Source organism: Ceratosolen solmsi, unplaced genomic scaffold (assembly GCF_000503995.2).
Source record: "Ceratosolen solmsi marchali unplaced genomic scaffold, CerSol_1.0 scaffold4, whole genome shotgun sequence".
Classification (NCBI taxonomy): domain Eukaryota; kingdom Metazoa; phylum Arthropoda; class Insecta; order Hymenoptera; family Agaonidae; genus Ceratosolen; species Ceratosolen solmsi.
In genome coordinates this window covers 74832-100284 of record NW_011948449.1, presented here as the reverse complement: position 1 = coordinate 100284, position 25453 = coordinate 74832, and the positions used below count along the sequence as shown (strand labels likewise).

At 33.5% G+C, this 25453-nt stretch overlaps 4 protein-coding genes across 10 annotated transcripts; 1 reads left to right on the top strand and 3 right to left on the bottom strand.

Annotated features, from left to right (window-relative positions):
- Nucleotides 1-2351: 2351 nt before the first annotated feature.
- LOC105366396 (G protein-activated inward rectifier potassium channel 3) lies at nt 2352-16922 on the bottom strand. Of its 5 annotated transcripts, none has more exons than XR_913002.1 (11): nt 14167-14773; nt 12890-13004; nt 11481-11722; nt 10566-10839; nt 10068-10260; nt 9107-9328; nt 8582-8820; nt 7118-7479; nt 6710-6881; nt 3113-3354; nt 2352-2428 (listed from the first exon to the last, which is right to left on the bottom strand). XR_913002.1 is itself a non-coding variant. In XM_011504829.1 (11 exons), exons 2-10 carry the CDS (start codon nt 14397-14399, stop codon nt 6710-6712), a joined length of 2052 nt encoding a protein of 683 aa, XP_011503131.1. In that variant the 5' UTR covers nt 14400-14470; nt 16779-16922; the 3' UTR covers nt 2355-2428. The 5 variants fall into 5 exon arrangements, 4 of the variants coding, with proteins under 4 accessions (XP_011503131.1, XP_011503133.1, XP_011503130.1 ...); XM_011504829.1 differs by lacking the exon at nt 3113-3354 and adding an exon at nt 16779-16922 and having other exon boundaries at nt 2355-2428; nt 14167-14470; XM_011504831.1 differs by lacking the exons at nt 3113-3354; nt 14167-14773 and adding an exon at nt 16779-16922 and having other exon boundaries at nt 2355-2428.
- A 739-nt stretch (nt 16923-17661) lies between these two features.
- LOC105366391 (oxidoreductase-like domain-containing protein 1) lies at nt 17662-18776 on the bottom strand. 3 transcript variants are annotated; one of them, XM_011504822.1, is made up of 3 exons: nt 18683-18776; nt 17966-18394; nt 17662-17882 (listed from the first exon to the last, which is right to left on the bottom strand). In XM_011504822.1, exons 2-3 carry the CDS (start codon nt 18347-18349, stop codon nt 17871-17873), a joined length of 396 nt encoding a protein of 131 aa, XP_011503124.1. In that variant the 5' UTR covers nt 18350-18394; nt 18683-18776; the 3' UTR covers nt 17662-17870. The 3 variants fall into 3 exon arrangements, with proteins under 3 accessions (XP_011503124.1, XP_011503125.1, XP_011503123.1); XM_011504823.1 differs by having other exon boundaries at nt 17662-17791; XM_011504821.1 differs by lacking the exon at nt 17662-17882 and having other exon boundaries at nt 17889-18394.
- A 127-nt stretch (nt 18777-18903) lies between these two features.
- LOC105366392 (coiled-coil domain-containing protein 137) lies at nt 18904-20183 on the top strand. The gene is made up of 3 exons (XM_011504824.1): nt 18904-19124; nt 19202-19829; nt 19905-20183. Exons 1-3 carry the CDS (start codon nt 19048-19050, stop codon nt 20109-20111), a joined length of 912 nt encoding a protein of 303 aa, XP_011503126.1. The 5' UTR covers nt 18904-19047; the 3' UTR covers nt 20112-20183.
- On the bottom strand, nt 20178-21418 carry BORCS5 (BLOC-1 related complex subunit 5). Its single transcript, XM_011504825.1, has 2 exons — nt 21375-21418; nt 20178-21053 (listed from the first exon to the last, which is right to left on the bottom strand). Exons 1-2 carry the CDS (start codon nt 21400-21402, stop codon nt 20242-20244), a joined length of 840 nt encoding a protein of 279 aa, XP_011503127.1. The 5' UTR covers nt 21403-21418; the 3' UTR covers nt 20178-20241.
- Nucleotides 21419-25453: the final 4035 nt, after the last annotated feature.

Below are 25453 nucleotides of genomic sequence, written 5' to 3'. Positions count from 1 at the left end.
GTGCTCGCGTTTGCCAACATTTATTGACATTCAGGGCGCGGTGTCAAAGGAAGGGGCTTCCGAGATTCTTGTTGAATGTATACACACTCGTGGCGAGATTGGTGACCTCGTGTTGGCTTTTCAGGGACGAACGTCGCAACGACCTTCGATAGTGAGATTAGTCGGGTCGAGTTACTTTCTTCCATGGAGAACGGGTGACTCATAGCGCGAGGGGTTTAATTTATTATCATTTTCTGGACTCGGATCTACGTTTCCTTCCTGTCTGCTGTTCGCCTCCCGTCGGTCGGCACATGGGACGACAAAGCACTCAGTCATTAGTTTATAGCCAATTAGAAACGAGACTTTATTATATATATATATATATATATATATATATATATATATATATTTATTTATTTATTTATTTATTTATTGCACGTTTAATGTTGTCGTATACAATACTGATTTTTATGTAAAGTCAAGCTAAAATAAAATATACAATTTCTCATTTTGTGTTTTTCTAAGTTTATATTACAATTTATTTTCTTATAAAAAATTTTAGCGTAATGTACTTTTATATTATTAAAATTCATTACCCCTCTTACCGATATAATATCATTATACAACTATAAACTCTTATTTCTCTTGTTATAAAAACTTACGGTTTCTTACAAATTAGTACGTCTATTAGAATTAACAGCAGTGTTTTGTTTTTTAATGCAGAGTTATCATGCTATTATATCCAATGACAAATAATATTACAAATTAACTACTTGTTTTAATAATAGAAAATTAAAAATCGTAAAATTAATAACGGCCTACTATTGTAAATTATCGAATTAATAAAATTATTTTTATATTTCGAAATTTGAAACAAAACGATTAATTTTACTTATCACATTGAAATTTCTATTTTAATATAATCAATAAAAAATACTTTAAATATTTTAATAAATATATATTGTTCGGTATAATAACTAAAGTATCAGCAGTTTAAATTTACATTTGAAATCTTATTAAAATAAATAAAATATTTTATCTCATATAATTTCAATCATTATATGTTATTAAATTGTATGACAATTAATTAAAAATAGTAAAATTAGTTTTTAATTATTCTAATTGGAAATCAATACTTTATTGATCGATTTTTAATTTTTAATTCATTCATTCTTTTGTATTCATTTCAAAGAAATAATTTTCTTTTCCTTCTCTCTCTCTCACTCTCTCACTCTCTCTAAATCCATGTCACTTTTTACATATTAATCTGCATGTATATATGTATAAGTATCTCTATGCACGGATGTATATGTGTGAAGATGATTTGCAATAACCAATTTAATTATCCATAAAATAATTATGACATATTTGTACTTCTCTTCTTCATTGGTTTTCTAATAATTAAAATCTAGCTAATGCCATAACTTTTAACTTAAATTAAAGCACGTATAAATTATTTTAAATATCAAAAACAAATCAGTATACAAAGCCCGTAAGTATACGATTTGTAATATTAAATTATTAATTATTACAAAAAGGTTCTTTATTAAATGTTAGCTGTATAAATTTTGAAAAACTTACTTGAGATTACTTTAAATTGAAATTGACGTGTATGTACTTCTTATAATAATGACTTAATTATAATTGACACACTTAGAAATACTTATAACGATCTTAAATGAATATTGTATTACGCTGAGTGAATAACCATATATAGTACAGTATGTATAGTACAGACAATTTACAAAGGAATAGTTTTTCAGAACTAAGCAAATTTATTGAATTAGTTTAATTGAAATATACATCGAAATTAAACATCATTGTTATACTTCAATCAAACAATTATTTTATGAATATAAGAATATTTCGTTAATACGTTACTCCCATTACAACAGCAGTTATTATAAGGAGGTTAAATCGCGATATAAAAATGGTTGACTTTATTAAATTTTAGATTGAAAGAAAAATAAAATTAATGATTAAGAAGTGAAGATTAAAAATAAAATGCACGAGATATGTATTAAGTAAAATAGATCGTAATATAGATCAATAATTACATTGCTCTATGCTATGACACATATCACTCGTCCTCTAGGAATTGAAAATAATGAAAAATCAACGGATGCACATTAAGATAAATAATTGTTGAGAGGAAGAACCAGAATGGCTTACCTGGTAGAATCTTGACGACCGATACCAACAATACTGCTGCTCTGCGTGCTGATGCGAAGCAACGTAACGTTCCTGGGAACGTTCGGTAGGATGGCGACACCGCTCTTATGAGTCAATAATGGGGATTCTGCTCGAGACAACTCGCATTCTTCTTCCTCGATTGTCCCGGGCAGGCGAAACAGTTTCTGTGTCGTTTGCTCCTCGGCCATTGTCGTCTGCTTATCAGTTCGACATGTTACTTCCGGTCACTGCAACCACCCTGCTCCTCCCTACCTGTCTGAAATTCCGCCGATAACAATTGCCCATATTATTAATGATTCTTTCTTACGATAAGTCGAGTAGTCCCTATTGTAAATTTGACCGATCACAAGGTATCGTAATCGTTCATCGATTACAAATTACCGTAAATGTAATCATTGTTCAATATTAATCTATGCAAAATACAAAAATTTAAGATAGAGATTGATGGGCCGTTCAAATTACATATGCTTCTTTTTCCAATGCTTTTTGTTCTATTTTTATGTTAATGTATATCATAATAAACGTGCGTGATGCGTCATGTCTTATCATATTTATGATTTATTATTTTTAAGATTTATTTTCCACAAGGAAAACCAATTTAATGATTATAGAATTTTTATAAGGCGGTAGTTTAATGTATTTCACATCTTATCGTCGTTGCTTTACAAAGGATTAAGAATGCTGGAGATTGACGGAGAATGCTTAATAAGCGTAGACCGGTAAAAAGAACAGAAAAAAGGCCCCAAACGTCTGTATTTTATTAACGGAGATGGGGAAAGGCCTTTTGCTCAAGCTTCAAAAGCGTCAGAAACACCAAAAGTGAATGACAAAGAATATAATAATTATTTAATTGGAGTGGGCAATTGCATCCGAGAATGTTGCTTGGGTTGCGCCTGGCGGAGCGTGAACGAGAAGCGTAAATATCGACTACACATATTACCTTGTTGTCAATGACGCAGTCGCCAGAGTTCCTCGTCTTGATCGCGATCACAACTCTAAAGGACAGTCGTCACCTCGACGCGTCGCGAACGACTATTGCCGGCGCGTATATTATGGCTCGCCATGCTGGAGAACTTCGAGGCAGTGGGGCGCTTGCGAAAACGGGGGAACGCACCTGAGCGCCTCTCACTTTAGGGGCCCTTTCGGTCCTGCAGTATCGAGGGTAACGGTGGGGAAAGCGCACTGTACAGTGAAAAACGTTTCCAGTATGAATGGCGAAGAAGGATTTGGGCCGTTTCCTAATTTTACGGAGCCTGCTTTATTTTTAAATTGACTTCACTTATCGCCATACGTAGTGTTGTTACAACGTTTCAGGAAATTCTTCTCCTCTGTTTTCTCTATTTATTATTTATCTATTTTAATGAGACTGCTGCTCTTTAATGATTCGATTTCCTCATCCCCTTACTTCCTGGAGATGTAGTTCATGTTTACGCAACGGACGCCAAACCGAAAAGGTATTAGCTTAGGGGGACAAGCGATTGCCGGCATTTAGTGATGTGGAAGGGGGAAAGGGCTTATGGTGAGGGAGGAGTCAACAAGAATCTGAGAATTAAAATAATTAATGTTAAGTGAGCTAAATGATGATGAGTGGCTCCCGCATAATTGTCGTAATGTAAGCGAATGCGACCTTAACCTTTTTTCTGAATTAACGGAGAAGTCATCCTGTGACCTTGAACTTTCAGATCTTGGATTTAAAAGTTGCGAGTTTTGTCTAAGATTTCCTGAACGTTCAATCAATCAATAATTAATTTGGGTTTTGTGACTTTATAAATATGTTTCTTTTTTTTTTTAACATTAAACTTGCTGTTCTAAGACATTTTAGAAAAATATTATAACGGAGTGATTCAAATATTTAATATCACAAAATATCAATTGATAAGACAATTTCTTAATAATTTTTTTATTGAAAAAATGAACTTTTTTTATAGCTTTCCTCTTTTTTCCATGTATCAGAATACGAAGTATATATTAATTGAAAGACTGTTCATTCCAGAATTGTATTTGGCATTAATATACTAAAACGTCGTACTAATGATATAAACTGAAATTCAGACATTATCTCCAGTCTTATAAGTTAAAAATTTGTGTATACTTTTTCCTAAATAAAGGACAGTATATAATTAAAAAATTTAATTATATTTGTTTTTTACCTTGTAAGTACTACTTTCATGTATTGAATACATTAACCATGAAATCGTACGATGTAATAATATGTATATATATTATTAACCATAGTGCAACCTCACTTAGTGGCAAAAGCAAATAAATTACGCAAAATAATAAGCATTGTACGTTATCGCAAATGTATTTGATCGTTTTCTGCCGCAAGCCTCACGTCATTTAGACATTATACGTGTAATTTCATGCGCGTACGTACATGATAGCAGAGTTTGCGAGGTTGCGTAGGCGACGTATCGACGAACTATAGCAATTATGTACACATGTATTATTATACATTACACGAGGGCTCTTGGTGCAGACTCCTCGTGTTAAGCCATTGCGCGCTTAAATCAGGCCGGCGTCGAGACAGCGACCTCGAGTCCAATTATTGATCTTCGCCCCTGCCGCGCTCAGTCGGAGTCTGATTACCGTAACCAGTTCCGCAGCACGACTCAATTACATGTGGCGTAGACCAGTTACACTTTTGAGCCAAGAACACAAAGAGAGTAAGAATGCAGGAATTTTTCCCATCCATACTCTTGGAAAACGTTCGTTAACTTTAACAACCCGAGTATCTCAATTTTCTAATCGTATACCGTTTACATGTACAAATTGCATATTGGCAGTTTTAGATAAGTACGTATTTAGATAAGAACGAGTAGAAATTAACCATGGTATAAGAATAAATACTTTGTCATGGTCAAGAAAGTTTTTATTAATTCTGTCTCGAGAATTGCCGTTCTTTTACAAAATGAGAGCTTCTATATTATACATTGTTTAAAAGCATTTTTCACACTTGCCCATTAACATTATTAAATTCGTTATAAAATTTACGTTCAATTTATCTATTGTTGCGATCATATAATTCTGACGAAATAAGGAAATCATTGCTACGATTTATTATTTCCCTTTATGAGCTGTCTTTTGCGCCTTATCTCGTTAATAACCATATCTTTCTACGCGCATTTGAATTTTGAAAAATTGTTTATTGAAATATTGATAAATAATTTTATTTTATTGACGTTGTTGATTTTCGATTACCACGAGGCTGTTCAATACTTCGCACTATAATTATTAATCGATTATAAAGATTAATGAATTTTAAGTGATTATTTTTAATTATTATGAAATGTTTCCTCGAAAGAAGTTAATCATCTAAGAATCGTGGATAGATTTTTATTTAGAGCAGTGCATACTTGTACGCCACAAGAGAATCGGCAGACTTCATAATATTAATATTTAATTACCATTCAAATCATTGTACGAAAGTAATCATTTTATATGTAAAATTTGATTCTTATTCTGAAATTACCAGCAAGTGAAAAGAAACCCGGAAAATATGTATTAGAAATGGTGAAAAAAGGACATCGGGAGTCTGATTGTATATGCGCTGTTGTAATCACAGTAATCTGATACGTGCATAACTAGCTCATGAAAATCCAGCCTTCAGAACCTTCACGTTTCGACGCTTGGCTAAACAACAACGACACATCCTCGTCACCTTATTCGATGAAAGTGAGGCTCTTTCGAGGATGCTGCTGGAAAATGCCTTAGCTGCGGGATTTAGCCAGCACACTCTGTAAAATTGATGTCACTCGCTAGCTCGAGTTTTCCTGAACACAATGCACATTAAGTAACATTGAACTTTAATATGCTTTAATGCTTGCATTATTAATGATGAAAAAGATTGTATTTCTTATTGCATGCTTCTTCTCACAGACCTTGACATGTTCTTATCCTCACAAGATTTGAATATCTTAATTTTTTATATCAGGAAAAATGGAGACAAATCTGCTTAGTTAAATGAAACAATAGAAGTAGTGAAGTTAAGGATTTCAAGATAGTGTTTAGAGGCGTGTTTTTAAAAGAGAAATTTTGAGGAAAAAAATAGTCAAGCCGACGAAGCTGATTACGGAGTGTCGCTCCTGTCATGTCATCAGAGCGAGTTTAGTGTGGCGGGAAGTGCTCATTATCACACTGCTCAATTGTTTAATCTCATTCTTGTTATTTTGTCCTTTTCTTTGGCATCTGTATTTAGGTCGGTATTGTAATCGCTTGCACAGCTTCGCATGTCTGCGGGATATCTTACCGGTACTATAGCTACCAATCATATGTAGACAGTTATGGCTACAGGGTTTGGCTATCATTCTCGAACCGATTTCGATGCACTCCAACCAGCCGGTTTTCATTGGTTTAAAAACCTGTGCGATTCTAATAATAACTATATATATATAAATATACTGAACGATTCAATATATTCGACAATAAAATATATTCGAGTTCAATTTCGCGACATTGAAAGGTCTAAAAAGAGGCAGACTTTTTAAAAGCCACTGATCTAAACAACATTTAAACGAGGAAACATACGATAACTCACCTAAACTTGCTCTTTGGGCCGATCACAATTGGTTTTGTGGGGCTCTTGCAACTCTTTAGACCCTGTCAATTGGAAGCTCGCTTTCTTTGGCAACTCATTCTTGCTTTTACGGTTTTCATTTAAACTTGACCGCCTCGTCGATGGGCCAAAGCAAGCCATCTGGCCCGTTTGCCTGAAAACCAACGTCTTGTTTATCAGGCGATATTTATTAACTACATTTCATTGGCCGTAACCGATATAGATTATTATTCCGGTGCAGATATTGAAAAGAAAGGCACCGTTTAAGATTAATAGTCAAATACGCTTAACAAAATGTAATGTCTAGGTCGTCCAGATTTCCTTCAAGAGCGTGAGATCCAACGGTTCGAAAATAATTCTACATAAGCGCGCGTTCGCGATTCTGCTCACCTTAATTCAAGAGCCGTATGTGATGGTGACTTTTTCATTAAGCCGATGAAGCTTTGGGCATTGCTCGTATTGGTATTACGGGGAATTATGTCCTCGATGCTAACTCGCGTGCCTTCGCGCGATATCCTCCTAGCCGGTTTTCCCTGTAAACTAGAGCGCCGACTGAATCGTAAATTGGCATTAATGCCTTCAAATGTCTTATCATATACGACTGCATTTTCATCAGGATGATTTGTCATCGCATTGTTCTGCAGTGTCTCGTTCTGTTCCTCTTCCTCCTCCTTCTCTTTAGTATTTGGTACTTCCTGCATTGCTTCGATTGGACATTCTGGCGGAATCAATTCCTGCCCTGTCTCCAAAGTCTGTAATAAGATAAGCTTAAATGCTTAGAAATTCAAATCCTAAAATGTTTTCAGGCTTTTAATGACATTGATATTGCAGTTGCTTATATTGTACTAGAAAGTATTAATTAATAAAAGTATTAACTTGGAAACCATAATAAAATTTAGATTGTATGCTCAAATGCGTAGCCTTCAAATTCGAGTATTTGTTAATTCTTAATAGATTGGGCATCCCTTTTTAGTGATACTTAAACCATTCTAACTTTATATTCTAGAGCTTTATGGCCTCGACTAAATTTTAATACACATATCATTTATCTTAAATCAGGGCTAAATTAAAATGATTATTAAAATGGATTTTAAAAAATGCACAGTTAGCAAATATTTAAAAACGAATAAATTTATTAATAACAATAATTCATGGTTAACTTCATATCAGTATTGTTATATATTTAATTTATCTGCGTATCGCAATCAAACTGAATTGATAAAAAATACATTCTCTGTTTTTCGTGTCAGATACTATTGCATAGAAAAATTATTGTTTACCTGTTATTTACTTTAAACCACTAAAATCCTGATTATGTTTAATAGATTTCTTTAAAGAATACATTGAAGACAACATATGATTTTGTACTAGTATTTTTTCAATTTTATCAAACGCTTAGCATATATACAAATAAAAAACATTTTTAAGAATTTCTTTCCAAAATAATGAGGATCGTTGATATAAAATAAGATATTTACTGTTGAGAAATATTTACACTTGAGAAATCTCAAGTGATTAAGAAAGATTATAAAAATCATTTTAGTATTAATGGCTAATCGTGTTGTGAATAAGCGATCATGTGGCCAACGGAATATCGTTGCTTTCTTTCATAAGATTTAACACAAACTTTTTAAAAGCATAATCCAACAACACATTTTTGCCTAGTGCTTCTTCTGTTATCAAACTGCAAATGTAGAAACTTAGTAGTTATTAAAAACTTGGTAATAAAAATTTGATATAAAATTTTTAATGCAATACACATGGCGCCAAAATGATATGAACTTTTATATACGCCCATTAGATTAAAACGCTGCACTCGATAAGTGAATAGTTTACAACAGGTATTTAACGGACCTCGTCGAGAGTGTAAAAAGTAGCGAATTTACGTCGAGATTCAGGTTGACTGGTGCTTCCCCTTCTGGGTGAGTCATCCGGAGCGGTAATCATGACTGGGATGGGAGTCGGTGGCGTTGCAGCGTGAGTATGCATTTGTAAACCACCGGCTGACGAAGCGAAACTCGAGCAAGAGCCCGAAGTCAAGGAACTGCTAGAATCCATCCTGTACTGGGCAAACGTGCCCGAGCTTGTTCGCTCTGTAAATGCAATGGTTCGACTTATACTTTATAAATCTGCCCTTGGTTTATTATTTTCTAAAATATGTTTAACTTAAGGTTTAAGCGGACCTATCGTAAAAATCTATAGCTGTATTAATATTGTTGCAAAGACCTTTTGTGTTGTATCTGTTCTTTATTCGTATATTCATAAAGATATATTCAAACGTTATTCTCAAGAATATTTAGTAAAATGAATAATTCATGATTTTTAATGATGAATGTATGAATGAATATAAAAAAGTGTTGTAGAACCATCTTAATATACCTCCTTTGGCGCGGTGCAATGCTTTAACGTGATCGAGCTCTGCGGCCGAACATAAAGGCGTATCCACCTCGTATGTATTATTAAAAAGTGTGTAATTAACTTCATATTCTCCGATCTCTTTGCGAAACGTGATTATGTGCTCGAATCGGTGGCCCCAGAGAATTTCCGAAGGTAAATATGAACTTCTGGCTTGCGTCGTCATACCCGTCGATTCTATCACACCTGTATATTAAAATATTATTTAGTAGCACAGATATTATTTAAATAAATCGTATTTTATATGAATGAGAATTATTAAGATATATATATGAGAATTAATAAGAATTATTATTAAATATATATTTTCGCTAAATTACATTAATTGTTTATTAATGTAATTTATTTAGCATATATTCCGATTTTTTCTCATCGTTATATGCGCATTAACACATAATAAATCAGTGTATAGCAGTTTAGAATTAATAGTTTGAAGGTCTGATTCGATTGATATTTAAATTAATATTTTTATAGCTACGTAAATAACCGTAAGTATTCAAATATTAGTATACTGATGGAAATTACTCTTGCTTCTTTTATCATTATATGTACAAATTAAACACAAGTCCACTTTTTTCATGCTCTTTTTTTTTTATTAAGGAATAAACACACTGTCGATAATAATCAGCATATGAAGAGCATTTTTTTCTCTCCCGAGCAATACAAGGATAATATATATATACATGTAAAAAAAAGAGCATAATATAAGCGGTGATGTAATGAATTTAGTATTACGAATTGCCAATATTTATATTTTCCTTTAAACTTGACAGCTTTTTGTGTCGTTTTATTGAAATGTTATAAATGCAGATTCATTATATTATATGGGTCACCAATAACACGTAAGTAACCGAAATGCGAATGATAAAGCAATTATGAGCGAAATGCGCTTAGCAATTTTTGATGGAGAACATTGAAATTTCACCTTCGAGGAGAACAATAATTTCGAAGCGCTCTCGTAACATGTCGCTCGCAGAAAGATGATAGAGAGGCGACTGTTGGTTGATTTTGTGAACGATCGTCGTCGGCCAGATGAAGAAAATTTTATCCTCTTCCCCATCACCACCGACTTTCAGTTCCGTTTGGAAGAAAGGCAGAAGCTCACCTTCTCTAGTTACCTGCAAACATTAAAACGTTTCTTACGCTTGTAATTTGAGATAGCAGACTGTTACACATTCAACAAAATTAAATTAAATGTCGAGGGGAAAATTAAAAGCTAGAGTACTGCAAGATTTCGAAATGGACAAGAAAGCAGGACAGATGCCGAGATCCTCGTATGGCCCGGCTTTCCTGCCAATCGGTAGATAATAAATATACAATTGTCGGCATAGTATTGCGATCAGTAGGTCAAGTGGTACCGACTACACTGGTGCGCGAAGTGAAGCAGACAATGATAGTGGCTTAGAGATAAAACGAGGTTTACTTTTCTCTTGATCATTTGTGCCCTGACGTGGGCCTCGATTATGTGGCTCTTGCGCATATCGCCGACACGGAACATGAGGCAGGGCTGGCCATCCCTCTGGCAAATGACGGCGTTCCTCGAGAAAAGGAGGGTCTGCGTGCGCTTCTTTGGACGCGAGAGCTTGGCGAATACGATGCCCACCATAAATGCTTGTAGAATTACTCCAGTCATCGACTGGATGCACATTATGAATATCGCCTCTGGACACTCCTCCGTTGTATGCTTTGAGCCGTATCTGAGCGCACATACATTTTGTCACTTAGGTTTTATTCCCCATTTTATATTAACACAGATTGTGAGAGAGGTTTCGTTCAATTAGCGAGCGCTCAGTTTTCAAAGCGTCATCGCTTAAGAAAAACCGCTGCCTCGTATTATCAATACACATTGATATACAAACTTTTATCACTATCTCGTGAAAAATGACGATTAATGACCCTTACAATTAAATTTTTTTATCTCTTTAATGAATCATTCATGCTTTATAACGTCATTTATAATTATTTGAAATATAATAATTTGAAAATGTCATTTATAATAGTTCGCTAATTTTTTAATAATTGACAAAACATTGGGTACGTGTTAATAGAAGATTGATTACGAATATGCCGAATATGTTTGTTAGAAAATTAGCGCTTATTAATAATAACAATAATCTAAATGATAAGGTATGGAATTTAGTTTAAATCTGCATGCTTGTTTATCGTTACTTACTTTAAAAATTCCTCACGATTGTTAATTTTAATTTGTGCTTTGATAAAATATTGCGTATTTTAATGAAATGATAGGATCAATTGTATAATGAAATTGAAGAAACAAATTTATTGCTAGAGCGATTGGGGGATAAAAATTGAAGTATTATATTAATTGAAAACTCACCCTATGGTGTGCTGCGTCTCGACTGAAAAGAGGAAGCAGCTGGTGAACCCGTGAATATCTTCGACACAAGGAGTAAAAGATATATTGGAGCTGGGGTCTGTGATCTTTGGATCGAGGTCTCCGTGTGCGTAAACGACCAGCCACCAAACGAGGGCAAAGCCCAGCCAAGATAATAGGAATGTCATGGCAAACACTAAGAGCGTCCAACGCCATTGGGCGTCGACCAGAGTTGTGAAGATATCCTGAAATATCGAATGAACGTATCACTGCATTATGAACATTTGCAATCCTGTTATCTCAATATTCCTGCAATATTAATAAATTATGATATTAACAATATCTTCTATAATATTTAAGAATAATTACTTCCTTATTTTATTTTCATTTCAGCTGTTGATTTGCTTCTCAAGCAATGTTTTATTTAATAATCTGAAACTGTATGATTTTAAGTGAAACGTATAATTTTTTAGTTTAATTTAATTAGGCATCAATTATTACTACGTGAACAGATTAAGAAACACTAAGTTTCTTCTACAAACTCTTTCAATACCTCCTTTAATAAGCAAAATGTTTAAATATCAACGAGCACTAATACTTTATACATATTTAACCTTTTTTTGTATATTTTGCCAATTTTTGTATATAATTGAATTTTATCTAAACATTGTAATGAATTTTATTCATTTGACTTTTATCTAATAATATTGTATTTAGAAACGAACGCATTATTAATATAATTTTCATTATTATTATAAAGAATGCCAAGAATTAAAATAAAATTTTTTTTCAATTTATTCACGACAATTTTGAGAAAAAATTTGATATAAGCATAAATTATTTTAAATAACTTTAATTTTTATTACACATCCGGAATGCTTCGTGCGTAGTTCTAAATTAACAATGTAAGCCTATACATACATCAAGTGTATAAGATTAAATGACCAAGTGTTATTATTTGAACATCATAGTTCTCAAATAGTCTGATCTATTACGCGGTCGGTATGTTTCAGTTCATACGTATGTATTGCATATAAATAGATAGATTTGCTAGTAGTCAATGTTATTTAATAATCTGTTATAACATTCATGCCATCAGTCTTCTTATAATATTAATAGATCTATATATTTTAACTTCATTGTCATGTTTATTATTAATAATTATAGAATTCCAGTATTCCCGTTCGAGAATTGTTATATGAGATACATGAAAAAATAGAGAGAGAAAGAAAAAAAATTAGTTCACATAATTTACGAAATTCTTGATTTCTAGCGAACCTTAATCGTTTAAAGATAATTTCCGTGCAAGTAGCACGAACAACGTGGTGCAATTAGCATCGACGTGATAGCATAACGCGAATTATCATCGAGACATAATACAAATTGCCTGTTTTGCAGATAAATATTAATACCTGTAGATAACGGCGCCGACGCTTAGCGACGTTGCCTTGCACGACATTGCAGTCGCCGTGTTTGAAAACAACTCGCTTTCTTACTCTCCTCGAGCTAAACCTCGTTTGCCTGTATCTGGAAATCATCAAGAGAACGTTGATTAAGAGATCCAAAGGACTAAAGGGGCGGTGATGAGCTGGAATCCGGATACCGGAGATTCGCGCGACAGCTCAAGGCAATTCCCTTGACTAAGAAAACGCCGTTTATCAGGCGAGAGGCCATTTAAATATGATTCCGCGAGCGTAACAAGTCTGCCAAAATTACGAATTGGATTTTTAATGCGCGACGACGTATCCTCTCGCGCTTTAAGCAGCCATTAATATTCTCCTATTATTATATATTTCAAAACAATCCTCGATTTTGAAAACACACGAAAGCCGTCTAATGGAAGGAGGCAAGAACGCGGGCGGCAAACCAAGTGTTCGGCGGAGCGCCAGGCGGTGATGCGTGGCGATCCCTAGGTCACGGTCGCTGGGCCTTCCCGACTTTTTCCGAGGCCTTTCTCCGCGCGATGGAACGGCAACGCCTAGGCCCGAAATAACTCTCTTTAAGGTAGGTAGCGCCGCTTACGCGCGCATTCCGCATGATAAAACGGAGCGTCGGGTCGCTGCAAGAAATCTTTGTCTTTATCGTCGAGATCTTGAGTTGCGTGTGCAGAGAGAAGCCAAGCATTGAGTTGGGTTGGGTGGGGTGGGATGATGAGATTGTATTTTTAAAGTGTCGAGGAAATCCAGTTTCTGTTCGCCCAAAGCAAAAAGCAAGCAAGAGGTAGTTGACTCTTGCATACTTCTGACACTCCTCATGCCACGCGACTTCTCCCGACGATGTTGCCTTCCCCACGAGCATAGACACTTGGGAAATCGCCCTGCGCAGACCCGAGAACGCAATGCTCGTTTCGCTGAGGTACTGCTGCATCTCCGGGTCACTCATTGTAACGAGGCGCGCACACGATGTTAGTACGTAACGTCGATCGCAGCCGACGAGGAGGCACTAAGCCGACCGCCACGACCGTCGTCATCGAGCTCCCGACCGTCTCCTCTTGGATCCGGGCCATCGTCGCGGCGAGTAGCCAAGGCCAGAAGCTCTCGCCCGTGGCGAGGGATATTATCGATAAAGGCCGCTGATAAACAAGAGCGCGTTCGAGGAAAGGAGAAGTCCATGACTACCCTATTTTCGTGATGTCCCAACCGTGACTTGGCTATTCCAGATTCATGTATAAATATCCGAGGAAGCTCACCTGTTCAGTAGGGGCCCGGACTCGGCCCTGAAGCTGATCCTGCTCGAGTTGCGCCGATAACCGAATATACCCGAGGGATTGCGGAGCCGCGAGGCCGGTGCCAGCGTCTCCTCTTCCGGAGTCCAAGGCGTCGTGCCCGAGCTCGAGACCCGCTCCAGTTGCCCGGTCGAAGAATCGTTCGCACTTGAGGACGAGCGATGGAGCCGAACGTCTGAGACCCCGGGCGGACGCATCCTCCCACGATCAGGCCCTTAGATCGGACCTGCATCCTCGGCCACCTTTTCGAGGGGCCGATCGCTGAGCACTGAGGAAACGAGCAACAACCCTTAAGCAGTTACATTGTGGTAACTGTCTTTGCTAAGGCTATGATATCGAGCACGGAGTTTGATTTTTGAACAATATTTTCCAATTGACGATTCATCTACTAAATGTATAGTATACTAAATGTATTTGCAAGTAAATTAAAGGGATGATTGAGACAAAAATTATTTTTTATACAATATAGCTATTTAAAAAGTCTTTGACGATCTATTGTGTTTTTTGGATTGATGAGTCTATCGTATGTAAATATCCCAGGAATCCGAATTTTAAAACTTGTCATAATTTGATTATTAGGTGGAAATATCATACAAACGTATTTACAAACTTTAAAATTCTTTTAAAATTGATAATTATATTTCTCATTTGTCAAATACGACGTTTAAAATATTATTATTTATATATATATATGGATGTATTTGTTGGATAGAAGGCAGACGACGGCTTCTGGTATTATAAAATTTGTGTTCTATTTTCGACCGTTGCTACTCTGTAATACTATATTTATATTTTTTCCCTGCATAAATTTATAATTTACGACATCAGAAATCTAATTTAAATACGTAATGTTTAATTACAAAAATCAATAGTCGTATGCACTCATTGTTATGTAAATTATAATACAACTAAAAAATCGAATATTATTTTATTAATCAAATATAAATGAATTTAAAAATCAATATCTTACAATATTGAATTGCATTACACGGATGTTAAATTTCTTTTGTTTTCTCAGAGCATATTTGAAAAAAATATATGTTTATATATATATATATATATATATATATATATATTTTAAATATTCGCGATGTACGCACAAGTAAGTATTCTTGAGACCAATATACATTTTATTTTCCCAAATATTTATGTCAGTAAACATTGCGAATTTCATTTTAATAAAATAATTTCAAATTGAATTGCTTAGTTTCTATAGCAATATTGTATTTCAAAAACTAATATAGACTTTATCATCTGTCATAAAATATGTTAATTTCAATAAAAATAGTACAGTAAATAGTTTTTTATTGTTATAAAAACTATTAAATGAAATTTTAAAAATTAATAAAACAATAAATAAGAAATTTGGAACAGTAATTGTTCTAGAAAAAGAGCTTTAATTCAACTATATAATTGTAGATATATTTGAAAACCAATTTTTTAATGTAGTGGTAATGTTGGAAGAAGGTTATATTTAAATTCTACTAGACATGACTAACAGCATTACAGATATTTCACTACATTCGATAACACAAACATTTTTTCGTATTTACATTCATGTCATAAGAAAAAATGATTGTTTTGAATGATTAAAATTATATTAAAGCTTAAAGCTGTAGGGTGCGCAGATCTGTTACGTCGTTAGTAAAATGTCATTAAGTTGCTGCAATGGATTGAAATTTTACTTTTGAAAGTGTAAATCACTGATGTCAGTTCAGCTAACGGGAATGGAATTAATTTCAGCTCCCAGTTCCCGACGTTATTTCGATCCCTGAAATATTGTAAATGTAAAGAGAATAAAGCTAATTGAGTGTCGGTATTTCATATAAGAAAGCCTGAATAACTGATAATTAAGAATTAATTTGTTATAAAATAATTATATTTAAAATGTTGATGTAATAATTTATCTCCTTGAATAATGTAATATTTCTTAAGCTTTTAGCATAAAAATAGCAAATTATTTATATTCCTATGACGATAGCAATAATTAATGCTTTATCTAGCGAAAAAGGGCAAGATCAAGGAATAAAGAGAGCGAGTGGCTGAATGAGTTAGCGAGTGAGTGAGGGAATGAATGAGCGAGTGTGGGAATGAATGAACAAGCGAGTGTTAATACGCTATCAAAAAATAAGGCTGTAGAGTGAGATTTTAAATTATTGACTAGAATATAACACAATTGAGTATTGTACGTAATATGAAGCCAAGTTAAGCCGTGATGTACGTGTATCATAATGATAGCCAGATAAAGTATGAGAAAAAGAGAGAGAGAGAGATACAAATTGCCCAATGAAGCTAAAAGCGCTTATATCTTAACTCAAATTTTTAAAGAGAGCGAAGAGGAACGCTCTGACGTTAAGGCTAAGTGTAAAAATAAAATAACGAACGATCGAGGGCTCTGGAGTATAAGTTTCTGTCGTCTGGGGCCGCACATCCGTCCATACGTCGACATAAGCGATGGGAAATTGCACCTCCTCACTTAACGTGAAGAGTCAGCCGAAGGCGTTATTTATAGCAATAAATGCTCGGCTAATCGCAACACAATGGAAATTAAAATCAGGTTAAAGAAGAAGACTCACAAAGCAATTTTTTTGTCGGTGGAAACAGGCGTCATTAGGGTATAATGAGCGCGCGGTGCTTGCTTGCTGAATACACTGACGATGACTTGTTAAGCAAACAGTCTTTCGTTATCGTGTCCGTGGCTTATGGGAGAGGCAAGCAGGCAGGCAGACAGGCACTAGCAGATGTAGGCCCGAGGTACGAGCCCCGTCCGGTCGCCGCGCACCGACTACCACTACCGTTCCATTCTTTATCACACCAGCCCGTACTACCAAGTGTGCATTAAAGACCAAGGAGGAAAGCCGTCGGCTCCGAGGCGTGAGTCGCTATCGGGCCCCGAGCACCGCGCAACCGATAAGCCTTGGCGAGGCGTTGCGCCGCCGCCGCCGCCGCCGCCTACCGCAGGAAACGCGCGCCTGCCGCCGAGATCCCATTATGCAACACGACGACGACGACGACGACTCTGGTTCGCCTTGGTCAGCGCATCCTTGTTTTCCTGGGCCCTGCTATGTCGCTTTATGGTACCGGCCGCTGCGAAAATAGCACGACCAACAGCTCCTCTTTACTGGTCTCGCACTCCTTTTTGACTGGCGATTGGGCGCCAGCCGAGTCGAGGCCCTGCGTTTAAAGTCGCGCTTTCGTTTGGCGGCTTGAACCTCGCGGACAGAAACGCCGGTGCAAAAATACCTATGGAGGTGCGCTGAGCCCACGTGTCACATCTTCCTCGCGCGACCGCGAAGCCTATGCGCACGCGCGCCCGTACGTTCTAAAGTATTATCGGCCGTGAGGGAATGAGGGGGACTGAGACGAGATGGTGTCGTTGGAGGGGGTAGAGAATCAGACGAGCCGCCCAACCACTTAAATTCTTTCCTTTTTTTTATAAAACTATTTTTTACATATCCCACTGCATGTCGCGTACATTAAATAAAATGCTATATTTATATATATACATATATATACATCTATAGATTGAGGAAAATCAAGTCCTTCCTTATTTGTTTACTGCAAGGTCAGCCACATGAATCTGCACTTACTGCAATCATAGAAAATGAACGTCACACAGACTGTTTGTCTATTTTCACTATTTATATTTCTAACATTTACATTGGTATCTACATTCGTACCTGCGCAAAATTTTTCAATTTCTTTATTGTTTTTGTTGTAAAATCTTTAACATTTTCTTACATTACTTCACAATCTTACGAACCTTCAATTCCGATATTAAGAATGCTCTCATATTAGGATCTTGAACTTTTTCCATGATTACTTTTTGAACATCGTCCGAACTATGCTTGAGTATAGAGCTCAGCTTTTCAGCATATTCGATCCATACACAGTTAGCACATCCAGACATACAGCAATTTGTTGGTACTGTAATATCATTTAGCAACAGTGCTTTTGTAATTTTAGCATCCTTGTCAGAATGCTTCTTTTTATTTTTGTCTTTTGAATTGGAATTTGAATCATTATGACTTTCGCCATCTGGAAATTTTGACATAAATCTAGATCCATTATCCTGAAATTTAAATCTCTTTGGAAAAATACACCATGACCAATTTAACTTTATCATTACTTTAACTTCCATTCGCATACATTTCAAATAATGTTGAAATTAACTGCAAAACTTGAGAGACATCTGCAAAAATTATACCAACGTTACACAATACACCAAGAATAAAAACAAAATTAACAATACTTATCTACAGATTTCTAAATATTTATTATACAAGATTAACTGCATTTATTTAATTTATCATTGTTCATTTATACGAGATAATTGATATAGATAAATCACTCTCATTATAATGTCGCTTCTCTGATAAAACAATAAATGTAATTATGAAAGTGCTTTTTAAGTACAATCACGATAAAAATAACCAAGCGAATATCTATCGCACTTAATTAACTAACCTAATGCATTTACCTCTTTCAATTTCATATATTTGAATGCTGAATAATTTCGTTGCATATTAAAGCGGACACATTACAGAAACAACCTAATCTTATAATACACAGTTTCTAGCAATTTAATCATTCTTATCTTGACAGTACATGATGCTCCAAACAGCTCTTAACTCTTAATCGCACGATGTGCTACACTGATTAATGATTATATACTGTTTGCATGATGTTGTAAGTTCTTTATTTATGTAACTGCGCGTGGAGCAGAGCGCGGCACAATTTTCAATCTTTGGCTTGCAACATAATCAGTTGGGTGTGAAAAAATAAGCACGTGCAGCCTTTAAAAAAAGAAAACCAATGTCAATGCATTAGTAGCATTGACTAAAGATGGGACGTAAGATTCCTGGAAAGAAGCATAAAGGAGTTAAAAATCCATACAAACAAAGAGCTAAGCGATTGTCAGAGTGAGTGGAGATTAAAAGTGATTTATTCATCTTTTAGGTTATATCTCCGCTTATCTTCAATTACTTATTATTTTTAGATTAAAAATCAATGATCCACCGAATAATACAGACGATCAAGATATTCCTAAAAGCTTGTTGCGCGTAATTAAACTTAAGAATGATGTAAGAAACAAAAGTAGAGTAGTAAAGAAAAAGAAGAAAAATAACGCAAATCTTATTGCTATTGGTGGTGATTATAATAAACAACTACCTTACAATAAAGGAAAGCCAGATAAAGCTGTGCCAGTTTTTAATCAAAAACCACATGAAAATCTACATCAGTTTTGGAACAGAGTGAATACGGAAACCAAAGCGTTTATAAAGGAAACTGAATTTGAATCAAAGTATAATGTTGAAGTAAAGCGTAATTTTACAACCGGTAAAATAGAAGCTATTGAGAAGAAGCCGAAAGAGAGATTTACAGAACTTGAGAAATTTAAAACCAAACACAAAAATATAAGCAAAAAAAAGAAGACTGTCGATGATTCAAGTAAATTAACAAAATCTCAAAAGAGAAAGCAGAAGCTTTTAAAAAAGAAGCAAGAAAAATATGAAGATTATGTAAGTGATTTTAAATCGTTCAAAGATAAAATTGAATTTGGAGATATTGTACATGCTCCACCCGAATTGAAGGTACGACCCAGAAATTCGAAAGAAATTGATAAGGTAAATTTATCATTTATTTTGTAAAGATAAACATTTATTTATTACGATTTGTTGTAACAATTATATTTTTTGTAGGTAAAAAATAAAAATTTATTATTACATTCAATTTTACGGGATGAGAAATCTTTAGAAAGCAAGAATACACAAATATTAAATAAAACGGGAAAACGAAAAGATCTACCGATTGGAGAGCGACGTCAAATAGAGAAACAGCAGAGTGACATTGTCGCTGCGTATAGATTATTGAAAGTAAAGCAATCTTTGCAATCAACAATCTCTTAATAAGGTTCTAATGTTATTAAATAATTTTTTTATTCAACACCTATGTAGATCTAGAATATAAATTATATTATTCTTATATAAATAATGTAATTATTATTATAAACTTTATGAAACAATAATTAATAACAAGTTATCCTGTAGTCCATACAAATGGTTCCAGCCTCTCATTCAATGGTAATAGATTATTTAATGATTCTAGTCTTTCTAAAGTCTGGTTTAATTGGGTATGACAATTAGTGAGTTGTTGACTAAGATCCTGAACTCGATTGAGTTGCTCGGCAAATTCAGCAAATTTTTTTTGCCTCTCTATAGCCAAATTTAGAATTTTATTAAATTCACAATCAATATTTGTACATAGGGAATTTTGTTCGGTTGCAATCATTTGTGCACTATTATTAAGATGATGTTGATATCTTGCACATAGATTATAGAGTCCAATTGGATCAAGCCTTTCTAAGACTTCTGGATCCCGTACTCTAGGAGGTAAATTCAGAGTTCCTCGCATAATTGGTAGAAACATTGGAATATTCTGGAGTTTTATTAAATCTGGATCTTTATCGGGAGTAGGATTGGAAACACCAGGTTTCACAACTACTATATCATGTATTTTGTCGGAGGATGATTTATTCTGACCAATATTAATACTTGATTTTCGTTTTGTCGTTTCTTGACCAAGACTTTTTCCTCTACTCAATTGCGATTGCTTATTAGTCATTTTGGGAGAATCTCCTATTGGCCTATTAACAGTATACGATATATATGGTAAATCAGAATCAGAACAAATACTAGGTCCAGGACTGATGCATCTGGGTGGTGTATTTTCTGGTATACTTTCTTGATTTGGAACACTTTTGCCTCGTCTCAGCGGAACTATTTTTATACGACTGTTTTCGCCTTGGCCATCGGTACTTTGAGAACTATGCTCGGAACCCATATTAATACCTATAAATTTTATATGGTATTATAAGCTATAGCGTAAAATTTGTATTAAAAAATTGTTGTTAATTTTATAAATTGTTGATAAAAACCTTTGTCATGAGTCGTAGGTTAAATATATTTACAATAAATTTACATTTGATTCGTGACTTGAAACGGTTAAAGTGTTGTATTCACAATATTATATTATACTTTTTTAAACAATATTCATTATAATATATATAAATACAAATATAAATATAAACTTGATCTTAATCTGACTTAATAGTTGTACAAATTATAAAATAAAGGTAACTTATGTTTTAATGGCAACAGAAGGAAAGTTACCGTAGCAGGTGCTGACATCTGTATCCATTTAAAACAGCTTGAATCGGGACCATATTTATTGAGTATTTTAATTAAAAATTCCAAGTACGTATGAAAAAATTACTTTAAAAAATTACGTATATTAATAACTGTACTACGATAGTTTATGATATTGAACACGGAGGAACAAATTATCTTTGCAGATTACACTTACAGAGTTAATTATATTCTTTTTAATCACTTACATTCTATTATGAACTATTTTTTCATGATTGATGATTTAAGAATTATTTTCGTTTTAATGAATACATATTTAAAATTTTCTTAACAAATCCGTAACGAAATTTATTAATTTATTTAAATAATTGAAAGTAGTTGTATATACTAATGTATATTAATTTTTAGATTAACGTGAATAATATAAGCTAGATAGCATTCAAAATTAATAGATTCAAAGGAAATAGAAACAATTTAGTGCCAGTAAAATGTTTAACAATATTTATTCTTCGTATCTTTCACGCCTCATGCACGTCACTATTTGCGGTTGAAAATACAGAGGGTAATTTAATTATAGAGCCGATAACTTTCGAAGTAATATTCTGAAATGAACGTGTAACATAATGCAGCTTCTCTTTTTAATTTTCTTTTCTGTCTTCCCGATGCTGTTTTTAATAGTTCTTCTAAATGTAGATCAAGGATGCGCTTCAATAAAATTATCGTAAGTATGCATAAATTACAGGATCACGGTTTTCCTAACAGTTGACGTATTTCATAAATTTGGATAGACAGTACAAGATTAGAAGTAGAGGTAGAGAGAGGAAAAAGCAGTAACGAAAAATAATGTTTCACGGAATTTTTCGAGTACTAAATAAAATTTATGTACCTTACATAATGGTACAATGCCTGGTGACAGTTCGCGCGATAAAACCGTTTTACTTGTGTTATATATTATCGTACATTAATGAATGGTCTAGCAAGAGAATGTTCAGCCGCCTCTTCCAATCTTCGTGCATTAAGTCATTCGCTTTCACGAAAACGTTTACTTGCTAAACCTTTTAATTATAAATGAATGCTAGTAAGCCAGAGTTGTGGAAATAAGTTTTGACGAATCTCCATCCATGCCTCAAAAGTCCTTAATGCATTGACATTATATAGCGCATAAATGTCGTACCAATCGAATTAAAACTCCGATAAAGGAAATAACACACAAAAATGTATTCATAATATTGACAAGCTAGTTTGCATGTTTATTCAATTGCTAACGATTGTGTATTGGCCGTTTTGATAATTAGCCACTATTGACAATCGGATGATAATTTCAATTTTTATGGCAATTTCATTTTTGCTCCTTTTTACCACGTCATTTCTATAATAAGCAATTGAACTACATCGATTGTTTCACACAATTCAATAAAACGTCATATTTTATAACTACTTTATCAGATACAAGATATTTTATTAAATTTATAGACTAAACTCGACTTTAATGTAATTATACTTATTGCTCGAATTATTATTTAGAGAACAACGTATTATTAATAATTCGAGCTATATTATTCAGACCCTATTTTATCATACTCTGATTACCTGCATCTTGAATGCATCATCCTGATCTATAGCATTATGTGATGTTATTTTAACATTATCTAGATTTACTTTGATTTATTACTCTCATTTTTAAACTAAACATTTAACGTACAACCTTTAGATACAATTTAAAATATTCATTTAGTAATAAAATTTGAAGAGCTATTATTAAATAAAGCTATTATTAATTCATCAGTGTAGTTATTTTGTATACAAAATTTAATTTCATTTACCCTAGCTAAATAAATTTAAAACAAATTTTAGTTAACATATAATATTTATTCTTATACTTACTGACGTCACATACACGCGTGCAGTTCCGTGATATTTTATTATACTTGACGCACAAAAATAGCATAATATAAGTTGGATTTAAGAAAAGTATTTATTTAGCAGGATATTATTTACAAATGATTTTATAATATTTTTATTGTAATATTTAAAGATATAATTATTTTAGAGTATTGAAATAAATGTCATTAAACTTAATACCGCATCTAGTAAATACAATAGATATATAAGTGATAAATATCATTATACACACACACACATATATATATATATATATATCGACATTAATGATTTTATACTTTTGTATAGTAAATAATAAAACTAAGAATCCAAATAAATGTTATATATCTATAAAATTTACGTCTCGTGATTGATATCCAGTATATTAAAAGTATATGTTAAAAAAAAAAAATGATTACAAATATTATTGCTATAACAAATTTTAGATATAATATTCTATTAAGAAAAATATGTTATTAGAGTCAGTAATAATATAAAGTTATAATTAAACAAAGAACGGCCAGAAATCTTTGAGGGAAAATTGCGTTAATTCTTGTAGTATAAAGCAATATCTTGAACAAATATTGCAAAGATATTTAAGATAAAAAACTTCTTACATAATTTTTGTCTATAAAGAAATGTTCCTGATAATCTATACATGCTTTATACATAATATTTTGAAATATTTTTTTTTAATTATAAAACAAAAGTATATAATATTAATAAGTCTTCCATTAATTTTGTTAATCACCAAAATTTTGGGTATGTATAATTGCTGTTAAATAAAAATATATAATATATAATAAAAGACTTGCGTTGGTAAAAATTAATACGAAAAAATGATGAATTCGTAGACGAATGGCAAAAGTTTTTTCCACGTTACACAGGTCCATCAATAGTGATACAAATGATACAAAATATTGCCTTACTTTTGTATCACTGAACTTGTTGAACTTTGCGACGTAATGGGTTACTTTCGTTGCACCAATTTTCAATTCGTAATTTATATTTTACGAGTAATTTATCAACAATTTTATAGCATTATATTAATTTCATCTTACTCGAGCATTTATAAATATAAAATATTCAATTTTTTTTCTGCTTAATAAAATTATAAATAAAATAATTATAAAAATTAATGTAGCGGGTGAGAGTTTTTATGACTTCATAAAATGTATATTTTCATTATGTAAAAACTTACAACCAGACTCTATATACATTGATTTTTTTTGTAACATGAAATTTTAAATTAATTTGAAAGTTTATTACGACAATCATTCCATAATCACATTGGATCAATAATAATTAACTGAAAAACTGTAGACATTGAATTAGATAAAAATAGCGAGTGAAAATACTTCCTAATGCAATAATGGTAGGATAAAATCTGAGTGATATTGTTTAAATTGTAATGTGAATCTATAAAAAAAATTTTACTTTTGTGTAAAGTAAGCGGAAATTTTTTACGTTTGATTTGTCATTTACTTTTGGTGTACGGGGTCGTAATTAACATTTAAGCAAGACTGCAAAAGCCAAGAAAAGGATAATTCGTGAAAATACATTATTAATATGGAGCAATGCATCGATTCGTCCCAACATAGTGCACGAGCGTGCGCTATTAAAAGACAATTAAAAGGAACAGAAGAAATAATCGAGAGAAGAGGAGCAAGATAGTCAGTTCAATAAATATAACCATTATAACGTAGCAATAAACGTGATAATGAAATCGTCATAATATACAATATACAAATGACAATAGCGTTCGGTATGAAAAGTAGCTATTTTCTCCTCTCTTTCTCTCTCGTTTGTTGTTCCGCTCGTTCAGCGACTAAAGTCTCGATCAGATAATGAAAATCTACCTCGAAAGCAGGATAGACTAAGCCTTAACGCTATATTTTTGTATAGCTTTACAGTTCTTTATCAGATCTTTATTTTTGTATACTTATACAGTATATAGCTTACGAGTTCGGGATGGGCCGATCGACAATCTTCATCATAAATGTTGAAGCGTACGTGCAGAAGCGATTAATTTTGCGGCTGCACTCGAAACGATACGTGCGTGTGCACGTATTTTGCTTATTATCTTATTCACGATTATTTTAAACAGTCGAAAAAAGCCATCCTCCTAATCTGTTATACGTCTGTTTTGGGAGGAATGGGGTGGGGGTTGATCGTTCGGTTGAGCCGTGGAGGAAGGTGAGTCGGTACGCTACGAAAGCACG